At 47.0% G+C, this 23,264-nt stretch overlaps 1 protein-coding gene across 1 annotated transcript in view; it reads left to right on the forward strand.

Moving 5' to 3' along the window:
- RAB5C (RAB5C, member RAS oncogene family) overlaps window positions 1-23,264 on the forward strand; it is a 466,724-nt gene that overhangs the window by 265,690 nt on the left and 177,770 nt on the right. The window contains exon 4 of the mRNA XM_069634471.1: window positions 15,604-15,726. Coding sequence (XP_069490572.1) covers window positions 15,604-15,726 — 123 coding nt within the window. The remainder of the gene's footprint in view (window positions 1-15,603; window positions 15,727-23,264) is intronic.

Genomic DNA, 23,264 nt, shown 5'->3' on the forward strand with positions numbered 1-23,264 from the left:
TAGCACCCAAGGCCACCACCCGCCACCTGCATTATTTACAGCACAGCAGTAAACCTCTGCCTGAACGCACGCGCCCCCTCGTAAACCTCACAACCCACCGGACCACCTCAGACTTATGGCCCTGTGCAATAAAGACACCCAACACTTTGACAACATACAGCGGAACATCCATAACAACTTCTAACAAGGCAGGAAGACATGCACCGCCCGTGCCAGGCCCTGAAGCTTAGCCCCTCGACCTATGGCCCCGGTCAACAGGACACTGGTAACCATGCCCTGACATATTACCTCCAGTCCCCTCACAAGGTGCATTCCTCCTGTGTTGCATTAACCTGTTGTATAACCTATTGCAAGATTTACTGAAGAAGATACTGCTAAAAATGCTCGAATGACTGCGGTGTGCATGACATAGGGCTAATAAGTCAGGAGGAGACATTCATCTCTGCCACTGGACGCGATGGCCCCACAACACCGCCTGGATGAACTCTGCCACCCTGCCAGGCCCAGCCCAACCCACGAGGCTGCCCAGTGACGTCTTCCAGCCAAAGCCAACCACATCACAGCAGCACCTATAGTTAGTCATCGCCACCCAATCCCCATGAACTTGTGCCCCCTATAGTGTGTAGGTTCTTATGACGTTTTTTGTAAATATATACGCCTGTCTTTGCTATTGTCAGACAGAGCGCTCTCGGAGTTTGCAGAGTCCTTTGCATGCCCTATTCTGATTGATAAACTCCCATTTACGCTCACCCGCACTCTGTCTTGGCCTTATTCCCATCTTGGGAGAGTCCTTTATTGTCTCTCATTGCGGGGAGGATCGTGCTGTGTGGGGATGCTTGCCTTCAGTGGTGACCCCGATAGCGTGATTTTATTTTTTCCTAAACCCATTATAACCGTCCCCTTTTGGCACGAGAATCTCCGGTCGGAAAGGGATACGCACGGTGAGCCGGCTCCAGGAGGCTGCCCGCCAACGGCGACCGGTACACTAAGAAGTGCGCACTCAATAGAGAAAGGGTACGGGATCCCGATTGGAAAAAAATCCCCTTTGAGTACCGCTCGCCGGAGCCGGGGCTGACTGTTGAGTTAACGGCGACACTGCCTGGACGGACCCAGTTTCGGAGACTATCGGTTCAAGACGGGCACGTGAGTACCGAGTGTGAGCGATTGTAAAGGGAGCGGGGAGAGAAGGGTAGGAAAGGGAGCGAGAAGGGGGTACGAAAATATACTAAAGATTACTCTAAAATTTTCCTTTCTTTTTCTTTGCATATGGCCATTAGGATTACGAGGTGAATAAAGAGATAGAAGTGACGGGAACCTAGCTCCGAAAGGGGGTGGAAGGCGGCGCCGCATAGTGCTATATTGACTAGTGCTGGGAATATATGACAAAGTGAAATACAAGATAAAAGTGTTCAGCAAAAGGGGGCACTGAGAATATATTAGTGATCGCTACTACTTCTTTTCTTTTTCTTTAAGGGCAGGGGGAGAATAAAAACGGAATTAGCACGAACTTGGGAGAAAAATAAGAGAACAAAGGTCCTACTAGAGGGGGGGAGAGCAGGTTAAAACCTATAAATATATGCATATGCCCTAAGTAAGATAGACAGGAACAGCCGGCTAGGGAGGAAAGGGAGGACAGTGTGAATGGTGTACTGAGTGTTACCAAGAGGTGTGTGCACCTCGTATGTGTCAAGGGACGACTGCGATGTTGAGAATGTGTAAAACAGCTATAAATATATAATTGTTAAATGGTCATGGTAAGTGTGACCGGATAAAACGTTTTGAAGGCAACATTGAGACAGCGACGTGAGTGGGTGCTTTTTTGATTTCCGGGTTGATGTTGTCAAAATAAAAGATGGGTTGCTGTTGTATGTGTCTCCCAAAGAGAACAAGTTAAAAACTGTGTACCGCCTGTTCCGTGTTGTGCAGTCAAGGGAGGGAGAGCCCAACCAAGCATAACATTGAATGTGAAGTAGAATACTAAAAAATATCTATACTACATTCACATTGTGGCTGAAGAAACACACACACAGCGACACATAAGCGCTAGGAGGACACAGAGATGGGGGCTGAAACACCCTTATCACATATTTGTAAAAGCCTTCCAGGGCACGCGGAGCGGATTAAGAAATATCACGACCAATGGGTAACCGAGTTGAAAGGAGAGGGGCTACCCCAGTTATGGCCAGAGGGAGGATCATTTGACAAAAGCATTCTAGATACGGTAATGACATGCATTTTCTTGAAGTACCGAGGGAAACAGCTGCAGAATAGGAGGGAAATATTAGATCTTTGGCGGTTATTCGAAGAGGTACCACCGCCTAAAGCGCCAGCACCAAATCCTGATCTCCCATCTACTACAGACAATCCACTGATGTTACAGAAAGATATCAAAGAAGTGCCAGGTGTAACACCACCAGTAGAGGTAATAAGTTTATACCCGATATTAAAGAAACCTGTACCCGCAGAAGGATACAGTGATCCAACGTATGTACCTCCCCCGACAACTACCACACCCCACCGGCCCACTGCACCCCCACCATATGAAAGTACAAGGGAACGAGGCCAGGCGGGTACACAAAGGGTGGACATAGAGAAACTCACAGATGATCTAGAATCAAGACTGTCTATAGCAAAAGATGAGCTCTCGAGGATAAAAAACATATGCGAACGGACAGCACTGGATACAACTAGAGCTGGACGTACGTCTAGAGCATCGGATGAAAGCAGACGGCCCGAAGAAGGATGGAAGAAGCGCGAGATCCTGTTTAGGATTGAGGAAGAACCAACGCGAATAATAGAAGTAGGGACCCGAGAGGAAGATGGTGGTAACGAAGAAAGGCTTGGGGGACTTGGAGAGGAATTACTTTGTGATATTAGAGAAGAGCTAGACGAAAGCGACAGATTGAGTATGGCAATAGGAGGGGGAAGCGAGGGGGAGGAAGGTGCATGTTCTATGAGAACTCTAGATGATGACTGGTCGGGGCGACTGAGGAACAGAGTGGGAAAGATGGCATCACTAGGAACATCAGCAGCCAAAACGGGTCCGGATGCAACAACGAAAGGAAAGCTACAGCTCCCGTTGATACATAGGGGAGGAGGGAGGCCTAACTATATCCCATGGGCACAGATGGATAAAGCTAATTTATTAAAGTTATTGCCCCCGTTATCAGGAGGGGCAAGTAAGTGGATATACGCCTTCGAAAAACATACAGCTGGGGTACCCCTAGCTGTAGGAGATGTGAAAAGTCTGCTCATATCAGCGGTAGGCGACCAGGCTGAAAGAGTATGGGTTAAAGCCGGCTTCCCGGGAGTAACATTAGACTGCGACCGCCATGATGGGGCCTCATTTAACACAGTGCGGGCTAGGGTGTGGGACGCCTTACGCGAAACATTTCCAGACACACCTGACTTACAGTCTGTGATGCAGTGTGCAATGAATGACGGGGAGGAGGCTATGGATTACATTTTTCGGGTCCAAGAGATGTGGAGAGCGGAGACGGGCACGCCCTGGTATCAATCGACATCTTTATTTTACTTCATTATAAAAAGGGGGCTCCCAAAGGAAGTGCAGAAGGCGCTTGACAAAATAGCAGGTATAGAAGCAAAGGGATGGCCGGAAATTCAGAGCATAATAGTACACCATTGTAAACGAATCAAGGAACGGGAGAAGGAGGTGGCGCAGAAAAGATTGGCAGACGAGGCGAAGTTGGTGCAGACAAAGTTAGTGAAGGTTGCAGCAGCAGTAGCCGCGCTCCCACACAGCAGGGAGGGAGAAGATGAGGAGGAGGGGCTGATAGCAATACAAGGAAGGGATGGCAACTAATTGGGCGGGAACAGGACAGCGGCAGTGGAACGAGCAGGAGCAGGGTGGAGGTCCGCAGTGGCAAGAGTGGACCCCTCGAGGGGGACGAGGTGGGTACAGGAGCCGAAGAGGAGGTGGACCACAGGGGTACGGGGGAATGGGAGGAAGTGGATGGCAGGGTCCCAGGGGCCCTCAGGGGAGTTGCTGGAACTGTGGGCGATGGGGACATTACTCCAGGGAGTGCAGAAGTAGACAAAACAACGGGTTCCAGGAGGTGGAACAGTATGGCCATCCCCACCCGGGAAGCCCATATGGCCTTCCAATGGGACAACAGCAACTGAGAGACCCAAGCCAGGGTAACACGAGCCAGCAACAGGGACCCCAGTATAGAACACAGAACCACCCACAAAACATGCATAACAATGACAGCATGCAGTATACACCAGGCAACCCTTTCGCGACAGCAGCTAACGGGGCCCCCGCACCAGCACCTTATAACGGCATGTCAGTGGTCTCAGGTAACGTATTCAATGAAGGGGGGGCGATGAGACACCCCGCATAGGACAGCCCACAGAGAACACTTGCGTGTCCAGTTCTATCTACCACCCACAGTGCAGCAGAGGAACCATTGGTGGGGGCGCAGATAGGAGACAGGCAATTTATATTCATGGTTGATTCGGGAGCGGAGAAATCATGTGTCAGGGAGGGCCGGTTCCCGTTATCTAACAGGAAGTTAGAGACGCAGGGGTTCTCTGGGGCTGTAATTGAAGTTCCTTACACAGAAGCTTTGGATGTAACCATAGGGGGCAAGACTATAAAAGCACCCTTACTATATTATGAACAGTCCCCGATAAATTTGCTGGGAAGGGACCTTATGAATAAACTTAACATGACCATATCATTTACCGAAGGAGGAATAGTGTGTTCTACACCCGGGATATGCCCCTTGCGTGCAATGTTGGTAGTGCAAGCCTACACAACCACACAGGAAATACGAGGGCTGCCACAAAAGGAAGAGATGTTTATTGCAGGGCTAAAAAGATTGGCCCTTATAGTCCCAGAGCTAAAAAACATGGATTGGAGGATTCCAGCAGAATTCCTCTTCCGCCCCATAGTGTGTCCAAATGCAGCACCAGGATCAGTGGTGTCGTTGGATTGCACGCCGTGCAGGTATCAACGAAACGGATCGCTGTGATTGGGGTAGACAGAGAAGGATGTGAGTGGCGCACCGTACTGTGTACAAACGCAAACCTTGCCCTGCGCGAGGTAACAGATGAGGATCTCTTCTCAGATACAGAAGTAGATGGTGAGATAGTAATGGAAATAGCGATGCCCTGTGACATTTTGATCCAAGCCAGAGAGATCCCCGTCCAATTGATGGCAGTGGTAGGAACACCACCGTCATTTTTTGATGATGACATGAGGCTAGTACCAAACAATTTATGGACAACAGGCCCACATGATGTAGGACTGTTGCATGGAGTACAACCTGTGAGAATAAAACTAAAACAAGGAGCTATCTTACCAAGAGTTAAACAGTATCCATTGTCCCGTGAAGCTGAAGAAGGGATAAAAGAGACCATAAATGCACTACTAGTACAAGGAATAATAGTGCCTTCAAACTCCCCATGTAACACATGTATTTATCCAATCAAAAAAGCAAAGGGGGGATCTTGGCGGATGATACAGGACTTACGCCCCCTCAATGATGTAATACAAAAAGAGTTCCCTCTAGTCCCGAACCCTGCATCCATACTATGCAGTATCCCAAAACCAGCATCACATTTTACAGTAGTGGACTTGAAAAACGCATTTTTCTCAATACCTCTGGCTGAAGAGAGTAGATACCTTACAGCGTTCACACTGGGGGGAAAAAGATATGAACACTGCAGACTGCCACAGGGATACTGTGAAAGCCCGAGCATATTCAACCGCATATTGCATGAAGACTTGGGGAACCTATCAGTAGAGAGTACGATTATTCAGTACGTGGACGATTTATTGGTGTGTGCACAAGACAAAGAAACGTGTAGAAAAGATTCAACAACGCTCCTGACTTTACTGGCCAACAAAGGGTACAAGGTAGACAGGGAGAAGCTACAGTATTGCCTGACTGAGGTCCTATACCTGGGACAGCTCATATCAAAAGATGGAAAAAGAATAATTCCCGACCGGGTGGAGGCAATAAGGTCAGTAGGGAGAGCCCACGACGGTGAAAGACATGCAAACATTTTTGGGGATGTGCAATTATTGCCGAGCATGGATACTAGACTATGCAGCATACACCAGGCCCCTCCTACAAGCACTCAAAGAAGCACAACAGGAGAATGTAAAAATAAAATGGTCAGAAGAAATGAGCATATCGTTCAAATCACTGAAGGAGCTAATTTCAAGCGCTCCAGTACTAGCAAACCCTGATTATGGACACGAATTTTACTTGTTTTCCCATTGCAAAGGAACACTTATGACAGCGGTGCTGACACAAAAGACATCCTTAGGACACAAGCCCCTAGCTTACTATAGTGGTACTTTAGATGCCGTGATGCAGGGTCATTTCGCGTGCGAACAATCGCTCGCAGCAGCCGCATTCGCGATTGAGAAAAGTGCCACAATAGTAATGGGATGCTCTGTAACATTGTTTGTGGAACACTCATTATTTGCAATACTCGAAAGATCAAAAAGCACGCTGACCACACAGCGGGCAACATCATATGAGATCATATTGTCCAGCGCCAACATCCACATAGTGAGATGTAAAACAGTGAACCCCGCCACGTTTATCACAGAAGCGTGCACATTGGAGGATATGCAAAATCACGACTGCACAACCTACACAGGAGAAGGAGGGGAGGGCACAGTGGTGTGTGAAAACGCTCTCAGCGAGGGGGAAGTGTACTTTGTGGATGGGTCCGCATCAATTGATATGAACACAGGAGAAAAACACGTTGGCATGGCGGTAGTGAGACTAGAGGAAGGTGAGTTTGAAACACTAGTACAGTACCGCCTCCCGTCACATTACTCTGCACAAGCAGCAGAACTGGTTGCGCTCATAGAAGCACTACACGCAGCAAAGGGCTGTGCAGTTACAATATACACAGACTCAGCTTACATGACGACGACAGTACATGGAGGTCTAGCAAGATGGGGCCGTAGGGGATTCAGAAGGGCAGACGGAACGCCAGTGCAGCATGCAGAATTGTTAAAAGAATTAATAGAGGCCCTACAAAACCCTACTGCTGTAGCAATAGTGAAGTGCCAGGCCCATACATCCAATACAGACGTTGTGTCTTTAGGGAACGCGGCAGCGGACGCTGCCGCCAAGGAGGCTTCCTATTTTCAGAAATACGACACAGGTGAGTTCATGATGAAGAACACAACAACCGAAGAACTGTCAGAAGGGTACAACATGATGTCCTTATCACAAATTCTAGAATTGCAGGAAGAAGCTAGTGCAGAAGAAAAACTGACGTGGACGAAACGGGGATGCGGCCAATCAGGAACAGACCTATTATGGCGGCAAAATAACTCAGGGAAAGTGGTAATGCCACTACAGTTACTAGAAGTAGCATTTCAACAGCTACACTTCCCCGCACACAACACTAAACAGCACATCGCAGCAGAAATACAGGAAGAATGGTTTGTGCCCTGTCTCCAGGAGCATGTGTCTCGATTGGCAATGGAATGTACAACATGCCAAATATACAACTCAGGAATGACCCTACGCACACTCCGGGGAACAATTCCCAAACCCATTGGCCCCTTCAGAGAACTGCATATAGACTATGCAGATATGGGGGAAAGGTGTAATGGCGCACGGTACATGATCGTGGTTGTGTGCCCGTTTTCAAGGTGGGTGGAAGCAGGACCCTGTGCGCGACCTGATGCCAAAAGCGCCGCCAAGTTCCTAGTAAGGGAAGTGTTCCCGCGCTGGGGAATTTGTGACGTGATTCGCTCAGATAACGGCTCTCACTTTGTGAATGAACTCTTCAAGGAAGTTACCACGTTATTGGGTATAAAACATAAATTGTGTTCGATTTATCATCCTCAAAGTAATGGCGTAGTGGAAAAGATGAACGGCCTGTTAAAGGGCAGGTTATCAAAACTATGCTTCTCATTAAAGAAAAATTGGATTTACTGTCTACCCCTGGCACTATTTGAGTTGAGAAATCAACCAAGTAAAGACCACCATTTGTCCCCACACGAGATCGTGACTGGGAGACGAATGAACACAGCACACTCTCCACTGCGTGAACACTCAGATGCTCACAGGAGCGCCGCAATATTGGGAGATGAGTTCACAGACTACCTAAGAAAATTAACAAGGGCAGCACGCGCAATATCGAAGCAACTCTCCCCACCCTTCACTAGAGAAGAGGGAAATGGAACAGGATCTGTCACGGAGCCAGAGCAACAGCTACAGCTAATGCCAGGCGACTCAATTTATGTCAGAAGCTTCGTGCGTCGGTGGAATGCACCACGATTCCATGGCCCATACGAAGTAATATTTTGCACGCCCACGGCAGTAAAGGTGAAGGGCTTGAGGTACTGGGTGCACTTGACCGACGTACGAAAAGCATACAGCAATGTACAAGAGGAAATAAATGAAGAGGCACAGACAACAGCAAACGATGCAACTGAATAAAATGTCTAAATACCGACGTGTGTGTGTGTGTGTGTCAGCACTGGACTTCAATGGAATAATGACTGACAAGGATATTACAAAAAAAAAAAAAAAAAAATTTTTTTGTGTTTTCCTTTTTTTTATCTTGAGTGGTATGTATTAATGAAATGATAATATTATAAACCCTTGTCTGTGAATACCCCTCCCCCACATCCCCACCCGCTTCCATCCCCCGTCAAATGTATTGGCACAGATGGTGCCAGCAAAACGTTTACATGCATGCACTTAATGCACTTTTATATCTCAAAACAGGAGCTTCCATGGCATCTAACGGGCAGCCTGCAACGGATAGAATTAGTAGAATGAGAGAATTAGTATATGAGAGATGTAGATATTCGTATGAGTGTGGATTATCAGTATGCATCACATTGTTTTTTATGATATTTGGCTTGGTTACATATTGGTTTATAGCGTTCATCTCTATCGAGATGTACGAGGGGGGAGGGAGTAATAACACTACTGGACCAATTAACAGTACCACCGGGCCCGATACAACTGCAGGTGTCAATACCAGGGAAGGTGATTTTTTGATATGGGACGGAACTAAACTTGTGTGGGGGTATCATACCACACCATCCAGTGTTGTGACCTCACAAAGAGAAAAGCCACAAGGTGGAATACAGAGCAACACAGTGTCTCCACCAGGGGTATCCACTTACAATGCCCACAGTCTCAATGACCGAAACCCGTCTGCCATATCATGGTTATATAACACCCCCACCAACCAGCTTACCCCCACCCCAGAAAACAATGTGCCAGATAACGTCAGGAAAGAAGACGAAAAGCTACTAGAAATGCACAAAATATTATATGATGAATGGGTCAAGGGGGGCGGGAATGAGAAAGGGGGGTCTAGATTGTCCACTGCCCAGGGGGGTGTGAAGTACATGAGCAACAAGAACAACAGACGAAAGAGAGAAGCAGGGAGGAGAAAGTACGATGAGTACTATGGCCTAAGTCTAGATGAGATGGAAGACCCACGACACCCCATCAAACAAATAAGTGGTATGCAGACATGAGTGCCACAGCTAAACAGACAACAAACGAGAGCTGTTATGTCTGTTCCCTCATCCCCCATGCATCAGGTACACCCAAAGTGTTGTTACCCAAAGAGTTGCCTATTGTGGATGCCCAATGTCTCCTTCATCTCACGCTGTGCAGGATTAAGAACACCTTCCAGGCACACGAAGTGACTTTTCAAATGCTGCAGAACGAGAAAACGTGTTACCCAAAAACGGCAGGAGTAGTATGTTTGAAAGAACCATTTTTTGTGATAGGTGGGACACTTTTTTCTGACAATAAGCGGAAGGATGAAGAAGTACTGTGCAAAGCGGAAGCACTAAGAGGTGTGGCGCCGGATAAATTACAGTGGATAGTGGAAACATGTACACCAGTATGGAGAGAACACATTTCAAAGCTAACTTGGGTAACTGCCATTGAAAAGCCGTTCAAACTACAGAGCGAAATGGACTATAAACTGTGCTTTAGAGGAGAAGGGAGAACCCCCATGGGAACAAACAAGAACTGCAACAAGACCCTCGCCATCCCAGACCTAAGGAAAGGGACAGCGGCCCTGATGGACACGTACTGGGTGTGCGGCAAACAGGCATACCTACACCTCCCCCAGTCATGGAGTGGCAGCTGCTCAATGGCCACTCTGCACTCAGCCCTGATGGTGATACCAGAAAGCCACGTCGATGGGACACGGGAACGCATGCAGAGTGTGGCTCAACCAACTGCAGAGACACAAATATATGTCCTGTCTTCTGGAAACAAGGAAGAAGTGCTGACCCGCAACAGGCGAGCATCAAATTACATATCAAAGGCATCATCAGAACTATTGGCTCAGATCCCAGACAAATATCGATTATTCAGCTCAGCAGAAACATTTTTTGCCTCACTCGTCTCAAGTGTCCAAGCACGGGCAAACGCAAAATGGCTCCAGATAACACGCTGGGAATTGATTCAGCTGGCGAACGACACTGAAGAAGGATTCAATATCATCAGAGTTGAACTAAGAGCCTTACGACTAATGACCATGCAAAACAGGTATGTTCTAGACCTGTTGACAGCGATGGACGGTGGTGTTTGCCGAAAAATAGGAAGTGCCTGCTGCACTTTCGTACCTTCTGAAGATGCAGAGAATGGCTCCCTGTCCCATGTGATCGAAGCAGTCCACAACCTAGGAGAAAAAATGAAAATGGAAGGTGGAGCAGAAGCGAGTACCTGGTTCGACAACATCTTCTCCTGGGTTCCCTCATGGCTTGGAACAACTGTGAAGTTTTTAATACCAGCTGTTGTGTTCCTCCTTCTACTTTTTTGCCTGTGCCAGGTGGGTCTTCGAGTCTGTGCTAACGCAGTACCAAATGGTGCAATGATGATGGTGACAATGGGCAACTCACATGGTACAATGAAAACAATGCAAGAAGCACAAGTACAAACAGGGATAGATAATTCGCCCAGGTACCAACTGGTGCCCATATACCACGATAAAGATATTGTAGATAAGTTGTGGCACACCACCATCAAAGAGCCCCGTATACTAGAATGGTATGAGGAAGTTTGGGTAGATTTAGAAGCAGATGGTGGGTGCATATATCTAACGTGTACTCCAGATGAATATGCCCGGAGAGGTGAGAGCTTAAGAGCAGTGTGCAGAGCATGGATGCCCATCAAAGGAACTCCGGCATGGGATGAGGCGGTGATGGACGAGGCAGAATGTAGGAGGATAGAAGATTTAAAGAATTCGTTACTTTAGTAACGAAAGGGGGGAAATGTAGGGGAGGACTGGTCCAAGACGACCCCCCTCGCCCGCACTTTCTCCCCAGGTAAGGACTATGGCTCTCTTGGGCGTCCCCTCATGCCACCCGGGCCCAGGTGGTGGAGGGCTCACCCACTGGAGACATTGCCCGCACGTATTAATTGCCCGCACGTATTAAAATTTAGCTAGGCCTAGAAACCATTATTGTCTGGTAAAGATGGTGTGAGCTCAGCGCACTGTAGCGCGGCCCCCACCCTTGGAGGGTTTCAGTCATCCTTGTTGCCGCAGCACCCTGGTAGATCCGCTGCAAGCACGTTCCCACGAACAAGACGGACATGAGCTAGCGTAATAGCCTAACATTGTAACAGTTCACCTCCCGCAGTGTATCGTATCATCGCTCCCAGCATGACCCGGCCCGCAGGCCTAGGCAAAATGAAATGAACAGTAAAATGGTCATTACAGGCCCGACAATCTTTGTATATTAATATTGTATAAAACCCCTTATATTACAAAAAGCCTGTAGGATGTATGATTACAAGAGATCATGCCCCCATGATACGAACGATGGTGAGCATATACCATTGCAGTTGGGTACTAATAATAACGGCACACACCACGAATACATGTATGACTGCAAAACGCACACCCCCTGGGGCCCGTGCCATAACTGAACTAATGCTGCTAGAGGACACAAGAAAACGAATGTAAACCATCCAAAGGGCCCATGTGAAGAATGCATGAGAAGGTGCATGTCTAGGCCCCACATGCGCCACCACCATCACGCACAAGTGGCGGGTTACTTTCTATGTCCTCCACCAACCCTAACTCTACCTCACTTACTGTAAATATATATGCATATAACTAAATACTATACGTGTTAAAACATAAATGTATAAACAAGGTACTCAGACTGGTTATAATCAAGACACATCCAGCAAAGTTTAAATGCATGTTCTGTAGTGTTTCGAACAAGTATTATAGAATGTTCAAATGTTTGTGATGTCTTTACCTAAACCGGCAACACACGAGGGAGATACCTTTGTGAAATATGTGCAAGGTCATTCCCCCTCCCACCCAGCGAGGGCTGCCAAGGCATGAGAGCAGAAACCGCGCCGCGCTGCGTTACCTCCCCCAACTAGGCTGGAGCCGCTTGAAAGACTTGTAACCCCCTCTGTAGCACCCAAGGCCACCACCCGCCACCTGCATTATTTACAGCACAGCAGTAAACCTCTGCCTGAACGCACGCGCCCCCTCGTAAACCTCACAACCCACCGGACCACCTCAGACTTATGGCCCTGTGCAATAAAGACACCCAACACTTTGACAACATACAGCGGAACATCCATAACAACTTCTAACAAGGCAGGAAGACATGCACCGCCCGTGCCAGGCCCTGAAGCTTAGCCCCTCGACCTATGGCCCCGGTCAACAGGACACTGGTAACCATGCCCTGACATATTACCTCCAGTCCCCTCACAAGGTGCATTCCTCCTGTGTTGCATTAACCTGTTGTATAACCTATTGCAAGATTTACTGAAGAAGATACTGCTAAAAATGCTCGAATGACTGCGGTGTGCATGACATAGGGCTAATAAGTCAGGAGGAGACATTCATCTCTGCCACTGGACGCGATGGCCCCACAACACCGCCTGGATGAACTCTGCCACCCTGCCAGGCCCAGCCCAACCCATGAGGCTGCCCAGTGACGTCTTCCAGCCAAAGCCAACCACATCACAGCAGCACCTATAGTTAGTCATCGCCACCCAATCCCCATGAACTTGTGCCCCCTATAGTGTGTAGGTTCTTATGACGTTTTTTGTAAATATATACGCCTGTCTTTGCTATTGTCAGACAGAGCGCTCTCGGAGTTTGCAGAGTCCTTTGCATGCCCTATTCTGATTGATAAACTCCCATTTACGCTCACCCGCACTCTGTCTTGGCCTTATTCCCATCTTGGGAGAGTCCTTTATTGTCTCTCATTGCGGGGAGGATCGTGCTGTGTGGGGACGCTTGCCTTCACTACTTGGATTCAAATGCGCCCACTCTGCCTCCCTGTTTGGATTGAAGGAACATAGACATCTTACTACTTCTTCTCTCTGTGTACTCACTCATGAGAGGCTCCCTCATGGCAGAAAAAATACAATCGGATGGACCTCGATGCGTATGGGATTTTGGGTACACTACACATCCCGGATAGTGTTACAGGCATGCCCATGTCGACGTCCCCTTTCGTTGCTCGAAAGACGAGATGCAATACGCTGCAATTACCACTAGGTGTCGGACTATATGCACAGCATGTGAATCTTTACCCGCCAAACCTTCGATTTGCCCATTTAATTCAATCGGCTCTGAACCGCTGCAACCCTTCCAAACACAACGGGTTAGGTTATTTCTTATAGGGCGCAACATGTCCAAAAGGCCTCAGTGCGTTGCAAGAAATAACAAATCCGAGAGACCAAAACCAGGGAAAAACACCAAGTGCTGGTCTAACCTAATTATTTTGACTTTTTTTAAAGCCTATGACACATGATGCATTACGAATGCAGACGGGTATAGAGTTCCATAGAATGGGAACCTGAACTGAGAGTTGTCGGCCACCAAAATTGCTTAACTTAAAGCGAGGAACAAAGAACTTGAGGTTATTAGTGGACCTCAGAGTATGAGCCATGGGATCCTTTGCTATGCTGCTAGGTGCTTGGTTGGAGAGACATTTATAAGATGTTATGAGAAATGCGATGTTGGATTGGTAACCAATGTAGATTTCGTCTTGATTGGGTGGCATGATCACACGGACTTAGATTGCAAATTGTCCTAACCAAGTTGTATTGAACCACCTTGAGACTGAAGATTCTTGTTGGAGGTGCCTGCAAGTAAGCTGTTGCAGTGCAGTAGTCAAGGTGAGAATTGACAAGCGCAGCAGCGAGGGAGGCAATATGTTCAGGAGACGGGTACGGTTTAATCTGTCTCAAAAGCTTATTAGTGTAGGAACAAGAGGATTTTATTTGAGACACATGTTGATTCATGATCAGGGCAGAATCCAAGGTAACAGTTTTTACATGGTAACTAACCACACTAGAACAGTTAGAAATAAGAACGTGAGAGTATTGTATACCAAGCTTCTGAATTCTGAGACGAGCCAACAATCATGAGCTTCGTCTTGTCAATGCCAAGGAGTTATGGATCAGGCAGGATTCAATCATGTCGTAAACACTGTTTACACAAAGATGATGTATATTGTCACCAAGGATTCAGGGGAGTGGGGGGGGGGGGGGGTCTTGGAGTTGTTGATCGCTACCCGTGCTGTTCTGGGGCCAAGAAATTGGGTAAACGAAGCGATTGTGGCTTCTGAGCAGTTGACTTGGGGTGTCCTGTCCAATAGAAGGGAGTGGTCCAAGGTATTTTTCACGTGCCTTGTCAGCACATATATACACTTACCCAAACCCTTCCCCCAGTCTCTCTCTCTCTCTCTCTCTCACTCACACGCCCCTTCATAGCGGCAGATTATACTGCCCCATCCCATATGGTCCGGAGGGGGAGAGGGATGCTCATTTACCAAGCGCCCCCTCAAGAAAGGCATCCCTGGTGCTCTAGTGGCATTGCTGGGTGCGTGGGAAAGGGGAGACTCTTCCCCTTTCCAACGACACCTCCCTCGATCAAAAAAAATGTACAAATGCTGGAAATGACAGTCTCACGGTGGCACGCATTACGCACACTGGTGTGAAACGGATGGAAATCAAACCCCAGGGAGGTAGGGGGAACCTTCTCCTCACATGGCTCGGGGTTTGATTTCGAGTTTCTGAGCAAATTCAAATGCTTAAAAGGTTGAGATTGCTCATCCTCTGCACTCCATACGTAGTGCAAAGGATGAGCAATCTCATCTTTGGCACTAAAGGGGTTAAAGAATGCAATATTTCCAACTGCTCTGTCTGCAAGCTATAATGGTTTTTATTTCGGATTTGCAACTATTGGTTAAGATGATCGCAGCACTGTATGCCAGCCCTGAATGTAGAGCTCTCGGAAGGCTCCTGTGCCCTTTTTTCACCTGTTGCCATATGGTGAAGGTCTTTGAGACTTGCGCGCTACTGAATTATTCCACTGCAGCATATCATATCGGTTGGTCCAATAGAAGTTATCAGCAGTAAAACATTTGAAATAACTTTAAATATTGATTTTTCTTACTCCTAACGGCTATCTGCTTTTGTAATTCTTGTCCCTTCATCAAACTTCACTCTACAACATTTGTAAAAGTGCTGACTCCTTCATTGCAGAACTTGTATACAATATATTCTGTAAAAGACTTTTGATGTGCCCCATAATGTTTTTCAATTTCTTTCTGCCATTACCTCCTTCTCTCTCAAGGACACATTCACACGAGCCAAAAACTGGGTGAAGGAGCTTCAGAGACAAGCAAGTCCCAACATAGTTATTGCTTTATCAGGCAACAAAGCTGATCTTGCCAATAAGAGGGCTGTGGATTTCCAGGTGAGCTTGAGAACTGCTTCTTTGGTTTTGCATTTTTCATAAAAAAAATATATATAATCGTGCCCTTAAGGAATTCAGTGTTATTGTTAATTTAAAGTCAAGTCCCTGTTTAAATTGCGTTTTCTTTTTGGCAGAAGTGTTAAAAAGAGGGGGTTGCAATATTCAATTAATCTTCATAACAGTTGAATATACATTTTGAGTATTACCTTTCCTCCCGAGTCTATAAACTAATTGTGAGTACACCCCAGGGACGTGCACTGCTACATAACACAATGAGTGGGCATAATGAAATCCTCGCATGAAGGGTTCAAGTAGTCTACCATTTGGAAGTGATGTAGGCAGAGGAGGTAATGAGGACTTTGAGAAGTTGGCGATGGACAGTGAGGACGTAGCAAGTTGCACAGCACATGTCAGACACTTGCAAATACCAAGTAGACCAGTTGCTGCCAAATCACTTAGTAGTTTCAGTGGACCATTACAGAGTAGAATAATTGAGGACTGCAGAAGTCAATCCTACTAGAAAATGTGCCCAACATAAAAACTTTAGTCTGGACCAAAGAGAGACTGATAAATGATGAACAGTGGTGCTTGCCAAACTAAGATCCTCCTCCTATATTCCTTTAGTACAGGGGTCTGTAACTTGCCACCCTCCAGATGTTTTGGGCTTCTGCTTTCATTGTCCGTGCTGCCTTGTGCTGATGGGATTTGTAGTCCAAAGCATCTGCAGACCTAAAGGTTTCAGACCCCTGCTTTATTTGATCAACTTTAAACCCTTGTGGCCTTGCTGAGGTCCCATAAAGTCTATAGAGTTAGGAACTTTACCCTTTCGGAGCGTCTATCAGTGCACCTTGATGCTATCAAGATCTAGGACCCCACAGAGATCTCCAAGGCTCTTGGTCCCAAAGCAGCTTCTCTACAGCGGCCCATCTGCCACCATAACATTTGCACAACAGCCGTACCCGCTCTTCACATCCTGTGCTCCTCCCCATCCCCCTTGTAGAAGAGAAAGCCAGATTGGTTGTCCCACGTGACTGAATGTGTCCAGTGCCTATTGGTCCACTTGTGCAGGTTTAATTGCCCTGCTTCCTCAAATCCATGGGCTAGCTGATTAACATGTTCTTGGAACACATGCCCTTTGTAGCCCAGCCAGTGCAACTGCTCTATTTTTCAGAATTTAAATGTCCATGTTGGAGTCTGAGATCTTTGCAGCCTAACTCTTAGAGGCGATGAACAGTTTCTTAGAGGTGATGATAAAGCAGGAAACACCTCGGCCAGTAATCTGCACAGCAAGCGAGGTTGACATTTCATTGGTGAGGAGGATAAATCGGGGGCAACACATTAGTCTTGGAAACAAGACAATGCAGCGCAACACAGGTTTGAATCCAGATTTCGTGCTTGGAAACCAATCTCTGGTATTAAGCGAGTTATAAAAGAAAATTATAATTACCAATTTGATATGACCATGGATTATCCATGAAACAGTAGTGTGACTGAGATTCAGGGACCTGAAGATTGAGGCAGCATATAGATCGATGCATAGATCCTTTTATGGTTCAACAATTTTTGAAGCCCTTGCAGACTAGGAAATGACGACAAAGAAAAACCAACACCCTCAAATCAGTAGGTCTCAAACAAAAGGAAAATGTTGAACATCTTCACTCCGCTGGGCCATCTAGAAGTGCCAGGATGATGTCTTGCATTAAAATGCTTTGCAGGACAGATCTCCTGTTGGGATTGAACCCATACGTATGCCATCACAATTTACCATTATTGTATATACTGCATGGATCCTGAATACCTGGAATATGGACATTTAAATTGGCTGCCAAAGTACCTGCAGAATTGCGAAGGAGGAGAAAAGTCCTTAAACTATAGCTTACTATGCGTTCAAATGGACAAAGTTCTATTGATGCTTCCTGCACAGTTTGTGACCAGTCAACGTGCCTCTCTCCTTTTATTTATCCTAATCTGTTTTGCAGGTGTCTGCCATAAAAGGTGACTCAGTGGATATTGGCATCTACAGGTCATGCTCTACCCAGATTTCTTCCCACGATGGATATGATTAATCATTTTCTAGAAGAATAGAGCAAGGTATTCCTCTAACAACTCCAGGAGGGAGCCTTGACCTTGTTTTCCTTGAGAATTCAGAATAACCATTACCCAAGTCAAATAGTCCCCCTTTTGAACAGAAACGGAACCTAGATCACCTATCTTGTTTGAATGTATTTGATTCCCTGCTGCACAAACCTAGCTGAGATACAACTGAGCACTGTGTAACACATGATCCGGTAACCACTAGTTTTTCTAGTGGCATATAGATCACCCATGTATGGATTTGCATAATAAGGTGGTTACGATGCACCTTACTTTACAAAGGTAATTTAAGATATTCACATCGTCCAGACCATTTCTCTTAGCCCTTCCTTAACCCATACCCCCTACAGAGAGCTTTGCATATCTGACATGTGAAGCGGGCCATCTGTTAGCTAAACAAAAGACATACGATCACAGCAATTGTTTGTAAATTATGCAATGAGCAGAACTGGGTTCAGGCCTTCTAAACAAACCCTAAACATCTGGTTAATGGCCTACATTTTGATATATTGTTGGAAGGCTAACCAATCTTTAACAGCACAACTAAAGGTGTTTTGCCCAAGACTAAAATGGCTGTAGCTGCTCTTCTCTGGCTCATTCCCCTTCTGAAATTTTCAAAGCACCTGCAAGTTCATACTTTCGCCAGGCACCTCTATCTGACTTCTTGCGCTAGAATAAATTGTATTTGTTTATTTGTAGAGCGCTAATGCACAATTAAAGTGCTTCGAGAGGAGCATGCGAGTACAGTCATTCTTAGGCCTTGAAGATTCTGAATGATTTACAACAATAGCTAGCATGCTAGGCCAGAGGCATATATACTAGTGAAGTGCTTGACACATAGTGAGGGTGGGGGGGAGCATATAGGTCAATAGAGCAGTGCTAAAATGGCCAACATTTCGGGATTGCTTGGTAGTTGGTCATCAATGTGCCTATGCAGGAGCATTTCAAGCATGGCCAGCTAGGAAGGGGGGGGCAGAGGGGAGACCGGACAGACAGACTTGCAAGCCCTAGAACATTCAAGGTCAAGGAACGTGCATGTACACAAAATAGGAAGTGCGAGGGATGGGAAGGGGGACATTGTGCCTCGTATAGCAGGGGCCCAGGTTAAGTGCAGAGTGGGTGCCCCTCTCATTGCGCAAATTGCAGTAGTGCCTGACTGAATGCGGAGGCCAGCAAGTGCAGGACTGGCGGGGGAGCCTGGGACCTGTGAGGCTTTGGAGGTGCACCAGGCGACCAACCAGCTAACTGAGGTTAGGGAAGAGAAAGAAGGAAGGAGGGAGGGAAAGAAGTGAGGAGAAAGGAGATTGGGAGGGGAGAGGTAGAGCAGAGAAGAGGTAGGTGTTGAGGGGGGCACCTGCAGAAGATGATCTACCCCCAAATCTGGTTGGAGAAATGGCTCATCTGCAGAGAGTTAGAGGAGGCAGAGCGGATGGCTCTAGAAGGAGAGCATTTGGGAAGAGCGTTGTAGATAGTAAGGGTCCCAGCCCCAGAAAGCCTTGTGGACTATGCAGAGGGACTTGAACTTGATCCTTGCAGCCATGGGGAGCCAGTGTAGTGATTTCAGCGTTGGAGAGATGTGGTTCCTGGGCTTGGGGCCAAGGAGAAGTCTTGCGGTTCTGTTCTGGATATGTTGCAGAGGTCATAGAGTAGGAGTAGGAAGATTGAGAGAGACTAATGCAGTAGTCTAGTCTGGAGAGAAACTGGGCTCTGGAGACAGTGAGCCTCTGGGGGAACGTGAGAAAAGGTAGAATTCCTCTAAAGAGGTGAAGCCGGTAGTGAGACTTTTTGGACATATCCGAGATGTGTGAAGAGAAGGAGAGAGTCGAAGATGACCCCAAGGTTTTCTTTTGCCTCACTGGTAGGTAGGTGGGGGGGTTGAGGGGGGGCGGCGCAGGACCAAGGGAGTCCAGCCGGCCAGAGTGAGCATGGGAAAGTGGGAGCAGGGACAATCCCTATTTTGCTAGCATTAAGGCAGAGATTGTTCGCAGGACACAGGACTGAATTGCGGACAGTCTGGAATGAGCGAGGAGGAGGTTGAGGTTAGCTTGAAAGAGAACTGTGTGGCATCCGCATAACCAAGTCGGAGGTGAATGCAGAGATTGCGGTCTAAAGGCGCCATGTAGACATTGAAAAACAAGGGCGCTAGATTAGATCCGTGGGGGACACCACAAGTAGAGAGTGATGGTGAAGAGAAAGGACACAAGTTCCACCTTTGAAAGACGGTCCTAGAGAAAGGACGCAAGCCACGCCAGGGCCTGATCTGTGATGCCCAGAGTATCCCAGAGACTGGTGATCAGGATGTTGTGGTTTACTGTATTGAAAGCAGAGGAGAGGTCAAGGAGAATGAGGCCAGAGGGAGAGTTGGAGTCCATGTTTGAGACCCGGTCTTCACAGGTGTTCAGAAGAGCAGTTTCGAATGGATTGTGTTCACCCACGTATTCCTCATCCTTGACATTCAATATCCAGCCTCAGCTGCTTTGGAAAACAAATCTTGGATGTCATCGAAGGCATATATAGCACGCTCGTTGGCTTCAGTTCTGTTTTTCTGCAAACACGATCGCTACGGGAAATACGGCACGCTTCTTTACTTCATTAAAACTTCATTGCTTCCAGAAAATAGTGTCTTCATCGATACCGATTACTCGGAAGACCGTGTTCAAGAAGTGTCGATTGTGGGTGGAAAATGTCACTGACCAATCCCCACCATATGTTTATGGTGCCTTGCAGTGGAGCATAACACTCAGACTGCTCCAAGTGCCAGTCGATGACAGGAAAGGCCTTAAAGGACCAAAAGGGGAAGTTTAAGGTAGGTTGTAACCCCAAATCATCTACCGCGACCAAAAAACCTGACGAGTCAAGAGGCAACTCTCCTCGGAGTAAGAAAGTAAGAGGTCCGGATCGAGGAGTGGTTCCCATCACCACTAATCGTCGAAGTCCAAGAAGAGGTACCATAGGTCGCCTGAAAAACAATATTTAGATTTGATGTTTAGCCCCGGTCTTGAAATTAGATAGATACCTTGCAACTGGGAATGACCCCCACAAATTGTATTCTGTTCAACTAGACCCTATTTTAACTGGTGTTTAATTCGGCTAGAAAAAATATGCTATAAGTACCTGCAACTGAACGTCGTTCTGAACATATCACATGTCAAAGTACATGATTTTACTAATCAGTTAGGATGAGAACATGTTTGAACATTATATATTGGCTCTACATATATTCAATTGTTTTTTCTTGTTTTATCTTGCTCTCCCCTCCTTTCTCATCACATTTCTCTCCTCATTCTCCCTTGTCTTCCCATGACCACTTGACGATTTCATTTTGTAATGGCATGCAATGTGGTCTTATTGGCTTATGCAATGTATCTTTGCAAATTATTTTTTCAAAATGGACATTGACATGAATGAATATCAATGTGTTTTTATATAAATGATGTGCATTAGAGATCAGACACTGTGCCTTGAAAAAGACTGATGTGGTTGAAACACGTGTCGGCAGTCATCTACAGTATTGACCCTGTAATAAACACTGATCATAGAGCTCTGTTTCGTCTCATAATGACACTATGACAGCGCATGTACAGGAACACATCTAACATTTCTACTGTCACTTTAGGTCGGGGTAACCTACAGTTCCATGGGCTGCAGCTGTCCAGGATGTCCAGGAATTAGGCATATTTTCTTTCACCTTAGCCACAGCGCACTTTGTCCTGGTTACCCCAAACATACACGCAACTCCACATGTGCACTTGCAAAATTTACATTCACTCTATGGGACTGCCTTTCCATGGCGGCAGAGCATATTCCTGAGTGGGATGAAAGAGACTGTTTCTTAGCCATAATTGGAGACAACAAAGAAGCCATGTTCGTGCGGGTCTGGATTCTGCTGACAGCATCAGCAAGGCCATAGCTATAAGCACCATAATATGCAGATTTGCGTGGTTGAGGTCAGGCTTTGCATCGGATGTGCAATCCAGAGTACTGAACATGCCCTTTGACGAGACTCACCTTTTTGGCAACAAGGCTGACGAAAGCCTTGACGTTGCAGACCTCAAATGCGACAGCCAAATCTTTAGGTGCCGCTATTAGGTAGTCTCGGCCTTTTCGTCCCAGTTGACAGCCTTGTAGGGTGTAGATATTTTCGCTACTACTCGGTTAGAAGAGCGAGGGAAATGGCTGGTCAAAGATGCAGGAGAAAGTTCCCTCTTCACGTCTACCGCTACCTGGACGATTGGCTGATCAGGGCGCGTTCACCCGACAAGTCCTGGATCACCTCAACGTCACCTACCACTCTTTAGACTGAGCTTCTCCCTCAATTACAAGAAGTCCCGTATGACACCTTCTCAGAAGCTCCAGTTCATCGGAGATGTACTCTATACATCTTTGCGAAGGAGCTCGCCACCCGAGGTGAGGGCTCGATACATTCTACAGATAGTCACCAAATTTCAGTGTGCCCAATGTCTCCCAGCCTTTGTTTTTATTTTATTTTTTGTACATTTTTTTTGTGGAAGGTTGCTCTGCTTCATGCATTTTTCTGGTGCCGGAGGCCCGCCTTAGAATGAGATCCCTTCAGTGGGCTCTCGGAACTCAATGGCCCCATTTCTCAGGAAAGATGTCTGACAGGTTCCAAGCAGGGTCACACAGGATTTTCTGTGGTGGGCCTGCGAGGACAACATTCTGAAGGGAGGACCTTTTTGGCAACCATGGCCGGAGATGACAGTAGTGACGGACGCCTCACTCGCAGGGTGTGGGAACCCACAGCAACAATCGAACAGTCAGCGGGCGTTGGTCTCCATCGGAGTCCAAACTACATATCAATCTTTGGAGCGCAGGGCAATCAGTCCCGATAATGAGACGATACAGTGGCCATGTACTAACTCTAAAAGAGTGGTGGTGTAGTGTCACTACCACTGTGCAGAGGCAATGCAGCTCCGGTACTGTGCAATTCAAGAACAAACTCCCGATCAGCAGTTCACTGAGCCGGAGAGGAGAACACTGTGGCGGACACTCCTGATCAGGCAGAGCAGTCTCCCACGAGTGGGAACTAGCTCAGGGAGTCCTTCAATAGGTCTTCACCCTTTGGTGAACCCCTTAAGTGAATCTGTTCATGACCGGTGTCAACCGGAAGTGCGAACTGTACTGTTCCAGGGAATTTCCCCCCAAGACTAGCTCCAGGAGATGCGTTTGTGGTGGACTGGGAATTTCCACTCCCGTAGGAGTTTCCTCCAGTCCCCGATGTTCCTCATGTGATCAAGAGGTTGAGAACGTTTAGGAAACACATTATCCTAATTGCTGCGTATTGGGCCAGGAGGACGTGGTACCCGAAACATCTGGGCATGTTCATCTGCCCTCCAATGAGTCTTCCACAAAGAGGACCTTGTCTCGCGAGAGGAGGGTCAGGTTCTCCATCCACAGGTCACGACACTCAACCTGCACGCTTAGTT

The sequence above is a fragment of the Ambystoma mexicanum genome, chromosome 13 (assembly GCF_040938575.1).
Source record: "Ambystoma mexicanum isolate Mex_15411 chromosome 13, UKY_AmexF1_1, whole genome shotgun sequence".
Lineage (NCBI taxonomy): Eukaryota > Metazoa > Chordata > Amphibia > Caudata > Ambystomatidae > Ambystoma > Ambystoma mexicanum.